This window comes from Vicugna pacos, chromosome 3, assembly GCF_048564905.1.
Source record: "Vicugna pacos chromosome 3, VicPac4, whole genome shotgun sequence".
NCBI lineage: Eukaryota > Metazoa > Chordata > Mammalia > Artiodactyla > Camelidae > Vicugna > Vicugna pacos.
Genome location: NC_132989.1, coordinates 30,792,439 through 30,806,861, shown reverse-complemented (window position 1 = coordinate 30,806,861; position 14,423 = coordinate 30,792,439). Strand labels below are relative to the sequence as shown.

Genomic DNA, 14,423 nt, shown 5'->3' with positions numbered 1-14,423 from the left:
AGGGACAAAACAGAATTATACTGGCCACAGTACAAATCTAGGGCAAAAACTTTCTCAAAATATTTAATAGACTTTAGAGAAATACACAGAAATACTTTACCTTTTAGGCAAAATTGGGTTTTTTTTAACTCAGTCTAGCATGATCAGAAATATACCCATTTGTAGATGTTAATAACATTTGTAAGGTGTTGAGAGTTTTCTGTCAATGAATTTCTTCATGTTTACAATTCAAAGTAAAAAATAATACATTTTTCATAAATCTGAAAATATGTATGATTAATATCTTATCTAAAATATATTTTATATGTAGTACATTATTTGTTAGGAATCAAGAGGTATAATTTCAGTAATTTTATTAATATATTACTCATAATAATGGGAATTTAAACACTGGAAAGTCCCTCATTACACCAGAGAAACCTTAAGAGATAATTTAAAATCTATTTAATTAATTTAAATATAAAAGGCACATAAATAATAAGCAAATGAAAAGTATCATTTAACCTCAATAACAAAAAGAGACTTTTTTTTTAAAAAATCTGGATTGTTCAAAATTTAACATTTGATATTTCTCTTCAACCACTTTTTTTTTTTTGCTAGTCTTTCCCATCTCATTATTTGTCATTATAACTCACTATTTCTCATAGTAAGAAGCTGGGATCATCCCTGACACTTCTTTTCATCCAGGACAACCAAGTCACCCTCATATTTTATCAGTTTCACTCCTAAATTCATCTTCACATTTTTCGCTACTACCTTAAGCCAAGCCACCATTACTGTCTTGGGGGCTGCCATGTTAATGTCTGTCTTTATCCAGATTTTCCCAAGATAAGGCCATTTTCTGCACAATATTATTCAAAAATCTTCTATAGCTTTGTATTTTTTTCTTAGGAAAAGGCCTCTAAAAATTAACAAGACCTGTGAAGTCTGGCTGTCCCTCACCTCTCCAGCCCCACCCCTGCAGGATCCTCTTCCGTGCACTTGGCATCCTGCACATTTGCCTCCTGATTCTCAGCAGGCTGCACTGAGCTTTCAGACCTTTCCTAGAGTAGTTCTTTCAGTCCTGAAAGCTCTTTCTAGGCTTCTCTTTTCCCCTGGCTAACATCCTCGGTAAATGACAGCCTTCAGGCAAGCCTTTCCTAATTCCTCCCACCAAAGTTTCAGCGTGATTATAATTAGTTAGCTACTTAAATGACTTGGTTAATGTCTGATTTGCGACTTAGGTAATAAGTTCTTTGAAGCCAGAGAACATACTTCTGTTGTTCATCTGGGGACATCCCAGAACTTGGGGTATTTCCTAATTTATAGCTGATGCTTGATAGGTAATTATTCAATCATGATTAAATATTATATAAGAGAAAGGTGTCTTCAAGGAGGTATTCAGAAATGGACATTCTCAGTCATTATTATGAAAGCATAATTTGATGCAAACCTTATGAAAATCAGTTACACATTGTTTTTCAAAATCTTTAAATGTTCTATTTCTTTGATTCTGTAATTAAAATCTGGGAATCTATCCAAGGGAAATACTCAGATACACACATAATTAGTGTACAGTATGTTTATCTGAGCTTTATTCACAGTATTAAAAAGTTGGAAATCCTCAGACATTCAATACATAGAGATTAGATTAAATAATATTTAGGAAGATTTATTGGCTTAAGTTATCAAAACATTTTCATAGAATTATGACATAAAAACCTTCAGTGACTGTTCATGTAAATGTTTTTTTGAATGAGGCATTCAGTTATCTGGAAGGAAGAAGAAAGAACCTGAAGAAGGAAACCTTAATTCATTTTTTTTAATGATAATCATGACATCTCACTTCCATGGCATGAATCTTATTTAAATAACACAGATCAGGTCAAAAAAATGTTGATAAACCAAGTTATTCTGCAAAATTCCATGCAAAACAGTTTATGGGTGAGAATTAGCATGTATCTTCCATTCTTATACACAATAAGTCACAAGCTAGTAATGTTAAAAGGCCCTGAGTTCTGATTTTAGAACCATCTCATTATCATTGAATTGTTTTGTAGTGAATGTAACCCTGTCATTTTGATCTGTTAGTTAACATGATTTTGGGAGATCCTTCTTTAATCACACCCTTTCCTGGGTGGCATAGGAGACACAGAGTATGTATAAGATGCAGTGCCAGCCCTCACATTGTTCATAGGATCATTGTATAGACAACACAGACACATATAGCCTTAAAATAATAATATGGTAAAGAGGAAATGATTAAGGGGCCAAATGAGGTTACAGACAAGAAGTGTCCAAAGGAGACTGGAGGAGGCAAAGATGAGTGTGACCGTGTATGGTTGTGATCAGTTTCAGGACAGAAGGAGAAATTGTGGTGGCATTCGCTGTGATTGCAGACTTTCCCAAAGAGGAGATGCCTCCCGTTTTACATCAGGGAGTGCTGACCTGTTCGTTTAGAAATGAATGAAATGCTTTTCACAAAATCATGCCAAGTGGATTGTGATTAATGATGCAGACGTTAATCTCATAATATTTTTAACCTCTTTATAGCTCTCCGAGACACTGGAAAACAGTCTATTAATAGTGACTGGAAGATTGAACACTCTGGAACATTCAATTTAGCGGGAACTACTGTCCATTATGTAAGACGAGGCCTCTGGGAGAAGATCTCCGCCAAAGGTCCTACTACGTCGCCTTTACACCTCCTGGTATGAGGGATCAAATCAATAACATTGCATAATCAACTTCCTATGACAAAGGATGTTCCCGTCACACCTTCTCTGATCTTTTCTCCAAATCTGAGTTGTCAAGTAGACATTTAAAATTATTTAAGAAGTGGGTTTTAGGGTGTTTTTAATGTGTTTGGAATCAAGGTACATAAGCATGGAAATTATTACAAGAAGAACAAGATGTTTTAGTGAATTAGCAGACTCCCAGTAGAGGTGAATTAGCAGGCGATAAGGAACCTCTTTCCCTAAAAGCATATGTTTACTAACCAGAGTGGAAGTCTGTAAAGAGGGTGCTGTAATATGGCAAATCACAGCGTTTCATACATCCATGAAATGGGCGTTGTCTGCATCTGGATAAAATGCCTTTGACAAAATGCTGTTGATCGTTGGGGAAAACACTTGGTAAATATCTAACAGTGCTTCCTTTACACTTAACCTAGTAGGTGTGTGCTTACTAGGTTCATTGATTCCCGTAGAGAATTAGGAAAACTTGAATGTTTGGGATAAGTTTCTTTACCATGAAGCAGAAGACTAGGTCTGAGTTTGGAGTGAAGAGATCAGGATGCTGGTGGCAGGTTCACATGCCCTTTTTGACCTTGATCATTGCAGTCAGTGCTAAGGGCTCAGGAGCCAGAGGACTGATTGCACGCTGCTGGTGTGTTTAATTCTAGGGGCAACGTCTAAAAGTCACATACGTCACCACTTTGAGTCCGCACATAAAACAACTCTAAAACACAGCCAACTGACTGTTTATGCAGAGTGTGGTCTGCCCCATGATTTAGTATCTCCACACAATTTTAGTTGGTCTTGGAGCCAGAGGTTCAATCTCATATTGGCCCATTCGCTTTTCCTGCTTTATGTGCCTGCAGATCCCCAAGGGTCCTGTTGAAAGGCACGTTCGGCTTCCTTTGGTCTGGGTAGGAACCTGGGGTCTTCAGCTCTAACCAGCTCCCAGGTGATGCCTCTCCTGCTGGTCAAGTGACCACATTTCAAATAAGAATGTTTTCTAGAGCTGCAATCCATCGGCTTTACCAGTAGGAGTACATAAAGGGAGCGAGGTAAATTGCAACAGGGGCCTTCTGTTCCAAATCCTAGTAATAATAACACACATCGTTTATCGAGCACTGAGCATCAGACCCTGGGCAAAAGTGCTTTACAAAGTTCACTATAGCATTTAATCCTCAAAATAACCCTGTGTGATAGGTATTATTATTACTCCCTTTTACAGATTAGAAAAAACTAAGTATGTAAAAGGTTAAGTAACATGCACAGTGCCTCCCAGTAAATTGTTTGGCTTTGAATAAACTGGTGTTAATCAGTCTTCTGTGTGCCACCTTGCCTGATGCAAAGCTTAAATCTAAGTTCTTTGTACCAGGCAACCTTGGATCATAAGTCTGCATGTACTTTAAATAATTATTTTGTTCATCTCCCCATAGTTCCTTTGGATCCTTTTATTTAATTTGAGTTGGAAACTCTACTCTCTGCCCTCTGCCATCAGGGGAGCGAGAGAGAAATGACTAAACAAACATTGTATGACCAATATCTGGCTCTTTCCATGATTGGGTCATTTAGAATAACAGCATTATCAACAACAAAGTATGTTTAATGATTAGGTTACAGAAAAGCCCATCAGGTTGCCTCCCTTACATGAATGTAACCTCCGTTTTTTATGGCCCAAGACCAAGGCTCTTTTACTGAGCCTTTAATTCAAAATCTTCAAACAGTACGTGTGAGACCTCAGTGTCAGGCAAAGGGAGTTTCCTTGCTGCAGAATCCTTAATCTGACTGGTAATTACCAAGGTTTTTCCTGGAAGCGTGAGACATAATTAAAGTCAGTGAACTATGTCTAAAAGAAGGCATCTGTGTGACCTGGATTTATTCAGTAATCCAAGGGAAACTGCACTTCTAAGATACTTTTCTTTAATGACTATTACAGATTGAAAGCCGGTACTGACTTTTGAAAGGCAATACTTTCTGCTGCCATGCTGCAGTATGTGCCCCTCAGCTGTAACACGGTCACACTTTCCTTCTTGCAAGGAATACTGCCAAATTCAGATGGTTTAAGAAAGAGCTAATGATTTTGTAGCCAGTGTCTTTATTTTAAATGGCATTAGATATTCAAGGGCACCCTGAAGTTCTATCAATGACAAGGTAGATTTTTAAGAAAAAATAGACACACTTTCGTTTAATTAAGTATGTTGGCAAATGACTGCTATTTATATGTTCACATCAGCATTTAAAAAAATCATGTGATAGTCTGGTGATGTCCATAAACTTACCAAAAAGAGGTAAGTCATTCTCTCTCTCTTTTTTAACTCATTTAACTGAAAGTCACTGGCAACAGGAAGTGGGATAAAGCTAAAATAAGCGCTGTGATGTACTGAGAACTAGTACCCAGTAGGTTATGCACATGTGAACTTCAAAAGTATTATTTTTATTGATACTATGGTTGATTTACAATATCATCATACTAGTTCCCCAATCTGCCTATTAAAATATCTTAGTATTTCTGTTGATGTATTGAGGCAGAATCTTAACAAAAAGAAGTAAAGAAAATTACCTTGGGCTTACTTAAATTTTTTTCCAGTAAGTGTTAACTCTGAATTACCTGTCATTACAGCTGTCTTGTTACGTTACAGGTTAAATATCAAAGTTCTCTAATAATTTAACATAACCTAAAATTTAGATGTATAGTTTTTAAAACATATCACCTCCTGTTATGTAGTAGATTGCTTCCACGGAACCTCAGATCCATAGAAGGGATACATTCCACGGGCTTGTTTGACATACTTTGTGAAAATGTGTTTATGAAGAAACACATAGTCTCACTCATTCTTCTATTTAAAGTGAATATATTTCAGGTATTTTTCTTTCATGTAAAACATGTATGGTTGCTCCATGATGCAGTTCTAAGCTTGGCCCTGGCTACCCTGGGAGCATGAGACAGACACAATTCCTGCTAATGGCTGAGTCCACTGGAGCCCAGGCTTCCGTCATTCTCATACATCATACATACATTATGGTTTCCTGCACTGTTTACATGTGTGTCCATAACTGTACCATTATTAAGTTAATATGCATTAAAAAGTTCTCTTTAACGTAAATTTCTTTTCTAAGGAAGTGATCTTTATTATAAATGGAAAATTAGCGACCTTGCCAGAGTTAGAGTTTAACTGTAAGCATACGTGGAACAAAATTCTTGCCCTCCAGTTGGCTTAGAAGTTCTCTACCCTTATGGAGTAATACGATTCCCAGTCTTTCACCTTCTTCCTCTGTTGACACAGGGACTTGCTGTCCATCTCTTTTGTGTGTGAGCGGTAAGGCTACATTTGATACTAGGTTGTGGGCTATATCTTGAGGGCACATGGCCCTATGCCCCCTACTAAAGTCATCTCATATACGTGCCGTGCTTTGGGAGACTGTCCAGTCTGTTGACTTAGGAGAAAATGATCTGGGAACTCTGATCTCATTCATGTGGACTTTTTTTTTTTCATACTATCTTTAGCTCAAAGGTAAGTGTATATATAATTCCAGTGTTTTCAGAAGTAGGACAATTTCAGCATTTAAGCAAATGTATTAATGGTGCATGCACACCGTGCAAAAAGCATTCTTAAGTATCAATGCCCGTAGTTGTATGCTTCACATTGAATACATTCTACTTTGATCTGTATGCCTTGATCACGTCTATACATCATATTACAGGTGCTGCTGTTTCAAGACCAGAGTTACGGTCTTCACTATGAATACACTATCCCGTCAGACCCTCTTCCAGAGAATCAGAGCTCGAAAGCACCTGAGCCCCTTTTCATGTGGACACACACGGGCTGGGAAGACTGTGATGCCACGTGTGGAGGAGGTGAAGGATTTTTCAATGTGTATCTTTTCCATGACAGCTGTTTTCTGACTAACCGTTGATAATTAAGACAGATCCACAACCCCTTATCTGAAATTTCAAGCACCATAGAGGATTGGAAACTGAAAGTCTTTTGCAACACATTTAGGGGCTAAATGCCTGAACTATTTTATGGCAAAATCTGACATGAATTGAAGACAGACTCTTTAGAGTTGTTACATATGTCACTCAATATGATTTCCCATTGTATTGCTTTGCGTAAATATAAACACTTATGGGGGCTGCCCTAGACCCCATACAGGTTGTTATGTCACATACAGACACTTTTATATTTACTTGGGACACTATACCATTTATAGAGTTCAGAGAGATGAGAAGGAACCAACAAAGTATATTAAAATAAATAGCCAAGAACATTGGAGGGAAAACATGCAGATGAGAATGCTTCCCTGTAGGGCAAATGAGAAAGTATTACAAGGAAGAGAGATTAATTGGCTATATCAAAAGCTGCAAATAAGACAAAAGTAATGCAGACTGAAATTGACTATTATATTTACATATGTTTATTGTATTTTTAAATATATTATATTTATTATATGTGGAATGTAGAGGTCAGTGATGACTCTGTCAAAATTAATTTTACTGATTTGACTCAAAAGACTAAAATGGAGTAGATTTAAGACAAAATAGCATGTTATGCATTGGACAAAGAACCCAAGATAACTTAGGAAATTTTGCTGAAAGAAGAAAGCAGAGAAATGTGGCATTAGCTGGAGGAAAATATAAATCAAAGAGTTGGTGTTTTCAGTGGGAGAAATTACACGTGCTCTGCCATTATGTGTTTTCTGGACTGGAGCAGGAAACTAGCGATGTGAAAGAGAGCAAAAAATTTCTGGAGCGACATTCTTATGTTGACGCAGTGGGTAGAATGGAGTAGTTGGCTTTAGAGAGAAATATGGGTAGCCCATCACTTGTAATGGGAGAAAAGAGTATTTGTGGGGACAGAAGCAGGTTGCAGGATGGTACTCTTTTGGTTGCACTTTTTTTTTTTTAATCAGTAAAGGCTGTCTTGGTGAGACTGAAGGTGGAAAAGGAGATACTGGAATTTTGAAAAGAGAGGAGATGTGAAGTGGTCATCTAAGAGAGTGAGCATGAATGAAATGGGTTCATGTGCTTTGACTATAATGGTAGCACTAATGGTCCATTCGAAGTTACTGGTCTTGAATGTAGCGTGACACTCATCGTAATGGTATGTCACCCTCCAGCTCTGTGCAACGTACAAGTGGACGTGTGGTATAAGTTTCAGAATTGCCATTTGAGTATAATAAAATAAAAGGGGAATTAAATTGATCTGAAGTTGTATATAAGGAGTTGGAAATGGCCATGGAATTTTGTCGTGTAAGGAAGAAAGTAAATATGAAGGGCTTGAAAGAAAAGTGAAGCGGTGGCAGCACTGTTGGATTTTAGGGCCTGTTGGGGCTAGAGAGCTTTTAGATTCAGGTAATTAAGGGAGAGGGCTGGAAACCCAGGAGATGGTGATAGCAAATAGAGCTGAGATTATTGGTGATCACAAGACCAGGGGAGTTAGTGGCTTTAAGTGAAGTGAAAGGAGAGATCTTTGGAAAGAGAAGAGGGACCAGAACTGAGAGGCCTCATTGTTGGAAGAATCATTCACATGGATAGTAATTACCAAAAAAGTGTTTGGAGCGGTATTAGAATGTATAGCAGTAACCCAGGAGCTAAAATCCTAGATTGAAAGGGGGAGCACCTGGGGGCTGGTGTTTGGCTACAGCAAGAAGGGGGCTGCACTGCATGGTCTGCCCCACAGCTGTAGGTTTAGGAAGAAGGAAGGGAAAATGGTCTCATGGTGACACCCAGGCTGCCTCTAGGTCCCCAGATGTGGGGTGTAAGCAAGAAAATGGCCATCCAACTGGAGGCTGTGGAGACAGCAAGACACAGTGTCCTCAAGAGAGAGAAGAAAAGGTGCCGGGACCATCCAGAGGTTCAGAGGCTGGGGCGGAGGCTGGGGAGGAGCAGCCGTGACCAGGGCACCTGTGGCTCTGGGACTGTCACCTGGCTCCTGGAGCACATGACCGTCTGGCACAGCCAGAGCAAAGGCAACATGGCAGACACAGGGGAGGGGGGTGATTCTACAGACGCACTTTTCTCCCAGGGACACTGAGTACTTACAACAAAAGGATTTCAGGTCACTCTCACAGTTGAAAAACTTGTATCAGTCATCCCTGGCATAATGAAAGTTTCATTGGCCATGTTTCTCCCAGGGCCCCGGTATCGGCATGTAACTTGGGATCCCATACCATCCTGTCCTCTCCTGCTGATGCTCCCGGATGCACCCAGTTCCTCTTCCTCTGCCTCCCTCGTTCTCTACTGACTCCAGGGCCCATTTCCCCAGAGGGGTTCTGCCTCACATCTCTTATCCATAAAAAACAAAAACACACATAGAAACAAACAGATTTGAAATGAAAATCCTCAGGGTTAGAATGTTCTTCTTTAATATAACTCAGCCAAGAATGACCAGCTGCCGTCCTGTGGTGGGATGTAAGGAAATGCAGTGATGAAAAGGTTGATGGTTTCTGTTACAGCGCTGAAAGGCAGTCATTAAAATCTGTTTACATTTGAGATGCTAGACAGGAAAACGTTTACCCAGTGAATATTATTATCCTCATTTTTTTAATTTCTTCTGTGACTGTGGTCTAATAAAACTTCAAGAGTAAACATACAGAACTTGTCGGTCTTCAATTTGAACGAGGAAATTTTTAGCATTAAAATTTTTTTCTGAAATCACATTAATTACAAACTCGAATACGTTTTGTCAATCACCAGACCTTAAAAAACAGGGGTTCAGTATAAATTATTTTACTTTCAAGTTCAGAAGGGCTTTCAGATATTCTTAAGCATAACTTCGTCATTATTATTAACGTAAGAAAATTGAAATGCTTAGAGATTAAGAGACTTCCCAAGGTCACACACCCAGTCGGGGTGGAGCCAAGATTAGAATCCAGGGCTCCTGAGTTCAAGTCTTATTTCCTCCGGATCATGTACGTCCTTCAAGAGCAGCTCAGGGCTTTCGTGTTATTTCTTTCCACAAAATACAACATGCCCCTTAGAGACTTATATAGGTTTTCTTTGGATTCAGAGAGATATTTTATTTAATCTGTTAAATGAGAATTTAGATGCGTTCTTATTTTTATTTCAAATGGCTGATTTTATAAAATAGTCCTGAATATAAGCAACGTCTCTATGATTTGCATTTGAATAGACCTTCTCGCTCCAATCTGTTCCATTCTGTTTAGTCAACAGTTTTCAATTATCTCTGACTATGTTAATAGGACATATATTCATTTCAATGCCAAAATATTTCTGGGCATTTGGATATTATTTTCCTTTGCAGTTCATAAATAAAGTGGATGGACAGAGTTTCAAGAATCGCATCATTTCTGACCCTGTTTTGTCGATTTTATAGCCAGAAAGAGCTTTGTAATCTTTCAGCATATTCATGAATTAAATGAGAGTAAGTTCAAAGCACAGAACATTGGAAACAGACTCGTGCAGAATTTATCTTCAGCAGGAAAGAGGAATAATAGCACTATTCTACCCACTTGACAAGAATATACTAAGCAATAGCAAATAAAATATCATAGGAAAGTATAAAATTTCAGTGTTGGACATAAATTATTTTTGAGTTCAGTTGTAAGACATTACATTGCAGTAGTAAGTGGGCAAAAGACATTTTAAAAAGGTACCTAGTGTCATGTAGCTAAATTTTTATTATCATAATCTTTTACATCAGTATTTCAAACTAAGTTTTCTATTAATTTATTTCTATTAATTTATTAATACCAATTATTATAAACTATGTAAAGCCTAAGATATAAAAATATCTTCTTTTAAGAGAAATATTATTTTTAAATATCCAACAGTGCTGGTGATCTCAAGTAAAATTTCCAACAGTTTAACATATGTACTCTTTTCATCACAATCTGGTCACATTTGAATCATAGTTCTAGAAAAATTTGAATGGATATATCATTTTTCACGTTAGCATTGGCCATTGATACTACTCCTTTTATTTTCAAACATCTTAAAATGTATTTGTGAAATAATTGTTTACTTTGCATTGGTGTTCTAAAATATCTAAAAATCTTTGAAGGAATGTTATAAATTGGTTTTGACACCTCAAAAGTGTGAGTCAGTGAATATAGGGGGATTTTTGACATATAAGACTATTAGAAATGATCTTGGTCTTCAGAGGCATCAGTGTGTCATTGACACCTTAGTATCTGCAGGGTTCATGTGGAATCAAAATTCCGCATACTATATGCAGTAACCACATTACTCTAGAACGTAACTTTTATCTAGTAGATGAAATGATGAAATAAAACCTAGAATGAAGGCCCCAAAATTTAATAACCTGTTTGGAAATAAATGAAGAGTTAAACATGCTTTTATGAAATCTAAATAGATATGGTTTGAAGGGGAAAAAATAAGTCAACATTCCACATTCTTCATATTATTCCACATCTTGCCAGCTTACAGCTCTCATGCTGTCAGCCTGGTGCCGTGATACCCTCTCGGCATGGCTTTCCTTATCCATGACCAGATTCTCTGGAGGCCTCCAAGCCCCTGGGTCTCAGTATATGGATGCCTGTGTCTCACTAAGGGCGCCATTTGTTTCTGTTTTTCCATTTTAAAGGCACTTGGCGTGTACAAAAATAAATGTTGTTAGCCAAAGAAAATGCGCCAGAATTTATTTTTTCTCTTCTCTGCATTATTTTGTTTCAGTGATAGTTAATACAATTTTGTATTGTACTTTCTTTACTTAAATTAATAGGAGCATTTTTATATTAATGTAAACTCTTCATAAACTTGAATTTTAACACATAAATGATAATCCATGTACTGCATTTGCCATGTATAGTTATTCCCCATAATTAATCGTTTAGTTTGCAGATTTTTTTTACCATCTTAGGAAGCACAGTGTTGAGATGAACCTCTTAGTACAGAAAGTACTTGGGCTTCAATTACATGTTTATGTTTCATTCATTGATTCCTTTACCAATACTGATTGTGCTCTCACTTTTGCTGGATGATCCAAAGACGCATGTTTTCCGTTTTTAGAGAATTTACTGTCCATGTAGGAGGGGTTAGATAATAATAAAAACACTATACAGAGTGATAGGGGAGCTGGAGAAAGCCTTCCAGGAAAAAGCATAGGTGCAAAGGCACTGAGGTTAGCGAAAATGTTTATTAGGGTGCCAAATAAGAGGATCAGGCTGTGGGAAATTATTTGACCAAAAAAGTAGGAAGAAGCTACTTCATGAAGGTCCTTGAGTGTTGTGCTAACACTCAGGTTACATTTAACTTGAAAGTTATGGGGTCCCATTAAAATATTTGTGTATGTGGAAATGACAAGATCAAACTGGATTCTTTACTGGATGTTATGAATAATATCAAATACAATTTTTTCATTAAAATAAAAAATGAAATAGTCATTTTAATATTAAGCCCAAACCCTGAGAGAAAAATATTTTCTAGGAATGTAAATGATGGCTACAAAGTAACTGACATGACATGACTTTAGAAGTTGTTCAAGTGAAAAAATGATGCTTAAAAAATAACCAGCATTTTACATATCTCTAAGAAGTTCTTGGAGATAAGACCTTCTTCCTCATTAAAATATTTTTGCTTGGGATTCAATTACTTGCTGGTCATTGTTAGTTCAATAGAAAATAAATAAAAATTTAAAAAGAAAAATATAAAGACAAATGAATACATATAGTCTTTTTCTTACAGAATTCCACAATTTTAGTGAACAGCTTGGAGTGTCCTCACCTTTCAGTGGGTGAATTGTTGAACAAATTGTGATCTGTGCAGAGCAGGAATTACTAGCTGACAATAAAAAGAAACAGACGATTGATACAACCTTGAAGATGAACCTCCAGGGGGATTATGCTCAGTGAAAAAAAGTCAGTCCCTAAAAGTTAACACTGTGTAATTCCATTTTCAAAACATTCTTGAAATGGAAACATTATAGGAATGGAGAACAGGTTAGTAGTTGCCAGAGCTGGCTGACTGGTGGATGGGAGGGGGAAACGGGTGTGACTATAAAAGGGCACCTGGAGGTGTTCTTGTGGGGAACGAAAGATTGCACATCTTGGCAGTATCAGTGTTCTGGTTGTGAATTGTGATATTGTACTGTCATTTTGCAAGTCATTACCTTTGTGGGGAACTGGATAAAGGGTATTCAGATTACCTCTTATTTGTCACAAGTACATGTGAATATATAATTATTTCAAAATTGAAAAGTAAAATATTTTTTAAAAGTTTGGAATGTCCAATAACATAGAGAATTTCAATACATCGAAACACTGAACTCACTTTCAAGGGTGTTTCAGCATTTATGATGCAGGTTCTAGAAATGTGATCTACCTGAATAGATAATAGTTTTATTAAAAATACCTCATGGGTTAAATACAGAGCATTGAAGAAAAGTATCAGCTTATTTCTGAGATTGGAAAAGAAGGAACACAGCACAATATCTAGTCTTTGTTAAGTGCCTTTAGAGAACAAAAAAAAAATCAGTAAATAAAAATTACTTTTTTTTTTCAGATTTTGCCCATATTTGGTATTAAGATGAATGCATAATGGTTATTGTATTTTATTTATAATTAAGTTCAAAACATCAAAACAGATTTCCCCAATACTGGTTTAATGAGAATGACCCAGAAGTGAAGTTAATAGCCATAAAGCAAATAATACAAATACTGTCAACAGCTTGCAGCTACTCAGGATTCAGGCAGAAGGCCAGTTACTTCATCACTTTCTGTTCATCCCTCAGTTCCGCAGTATTGGATGCGTTGTAAATACTGCTATTAGATGCTAGAATGGAAATTTCCTGAGTTGGCTGGGACATAAAAATATATAAAAGAAAAAATCAAACAATAACATTTCCATATGGCCTTAAGAGCTTGGTTGCATTTTCATAGGCATAATGTGTCTATAGCTGAGCATTAGATTTTTTTTCATTCTATTGTTTTCGTTCAATGAAATTTTTAAAAAATAGGGCTAAGCGTCTTCCGTCTGCCAAAAAACTTATGATGTGAGCGTCTTTGCTCCAGTGTAGATGGAGATGTCCCAGTTCATACTTACAGGCCTCCATGTGTTTTTAGAGCCCCAGTAAGGTGCTCCCTGAAACGGTGCCAATACCTGTATCCCTTTTGATACATCAGGACTTAGAAGATTTTTTTCAATAGCTCAATATGTTAGCTCTGGGCTAACATAACTAAGGTTAGATATTTTGTGAGGAGAGCTAAGAATACGGTATAATTAGCTCAAGTCATTCATTCTGTGACTGCATTCATGTTCAACAAAAGCTTTCTGGTTATTGACTCTTTGTCATCTTTTTGTGCTGTAGTTGGCAAAATTTAAATTTCAATTAGTTTAGACAACTACATCTATTCTATAAGAGAGTGTCTTAAATTAGAGGTTTTAAATTAGATTTTGAAACTAACATTTATATTACATAAAAATAACATTTTAACCCTACTTTTAGGTAGGCATCATTGTCATGTAGAAATAATACTTACATATGTTAGCATTATACAAAATTTGTGTGACATCTATTTGATATATGCATCTGGTGAAAACGGAGTATCTGAAGCATAGGAAACTAAGTGGAAGTTGACCAGAAACCTCCCAAATTCTCACATTTAGGTAACTCCTACCTTGTAAGGCCAGTTTTCCCTGTGAAGGAAAATTAACATTAGAAGTCATTTCTGCTTCTCCAGCAGCTTGTCTGAAAATTATTTGAAGTTGGTGGGTATTGAATGCAACTATGA

At 36.8% G+C, this 14,423-nt stretch overlaps 1 protein-coding gene across 1 annotated transcript in view; it reads left to right on the top strand.

The window, feature by feature from the left end:
* ADAMTS19 (ADAM metallopeptidase with thrombospondin type 1 motif 19) overlaps nt 1-14,423 on the top strand; it is a 221,253-nt gene that overhangs the window by 174,560 nt on the left and 32,270 nt on the right. Inside the window, exons 17-18 of the mRNA XM_072950428.1 lie at nt 2,533-2,690; nt 6,414-6,567. Coding sequence (XP_072806529.1) covers nt 2,533-2,690; nt 6,414-6,567 — 312 coding nt within the window. The remainder of the gene's footprint in view (nt 1-2,532; nt 2,691-6,413; nt 6,568-14,423) is intronic.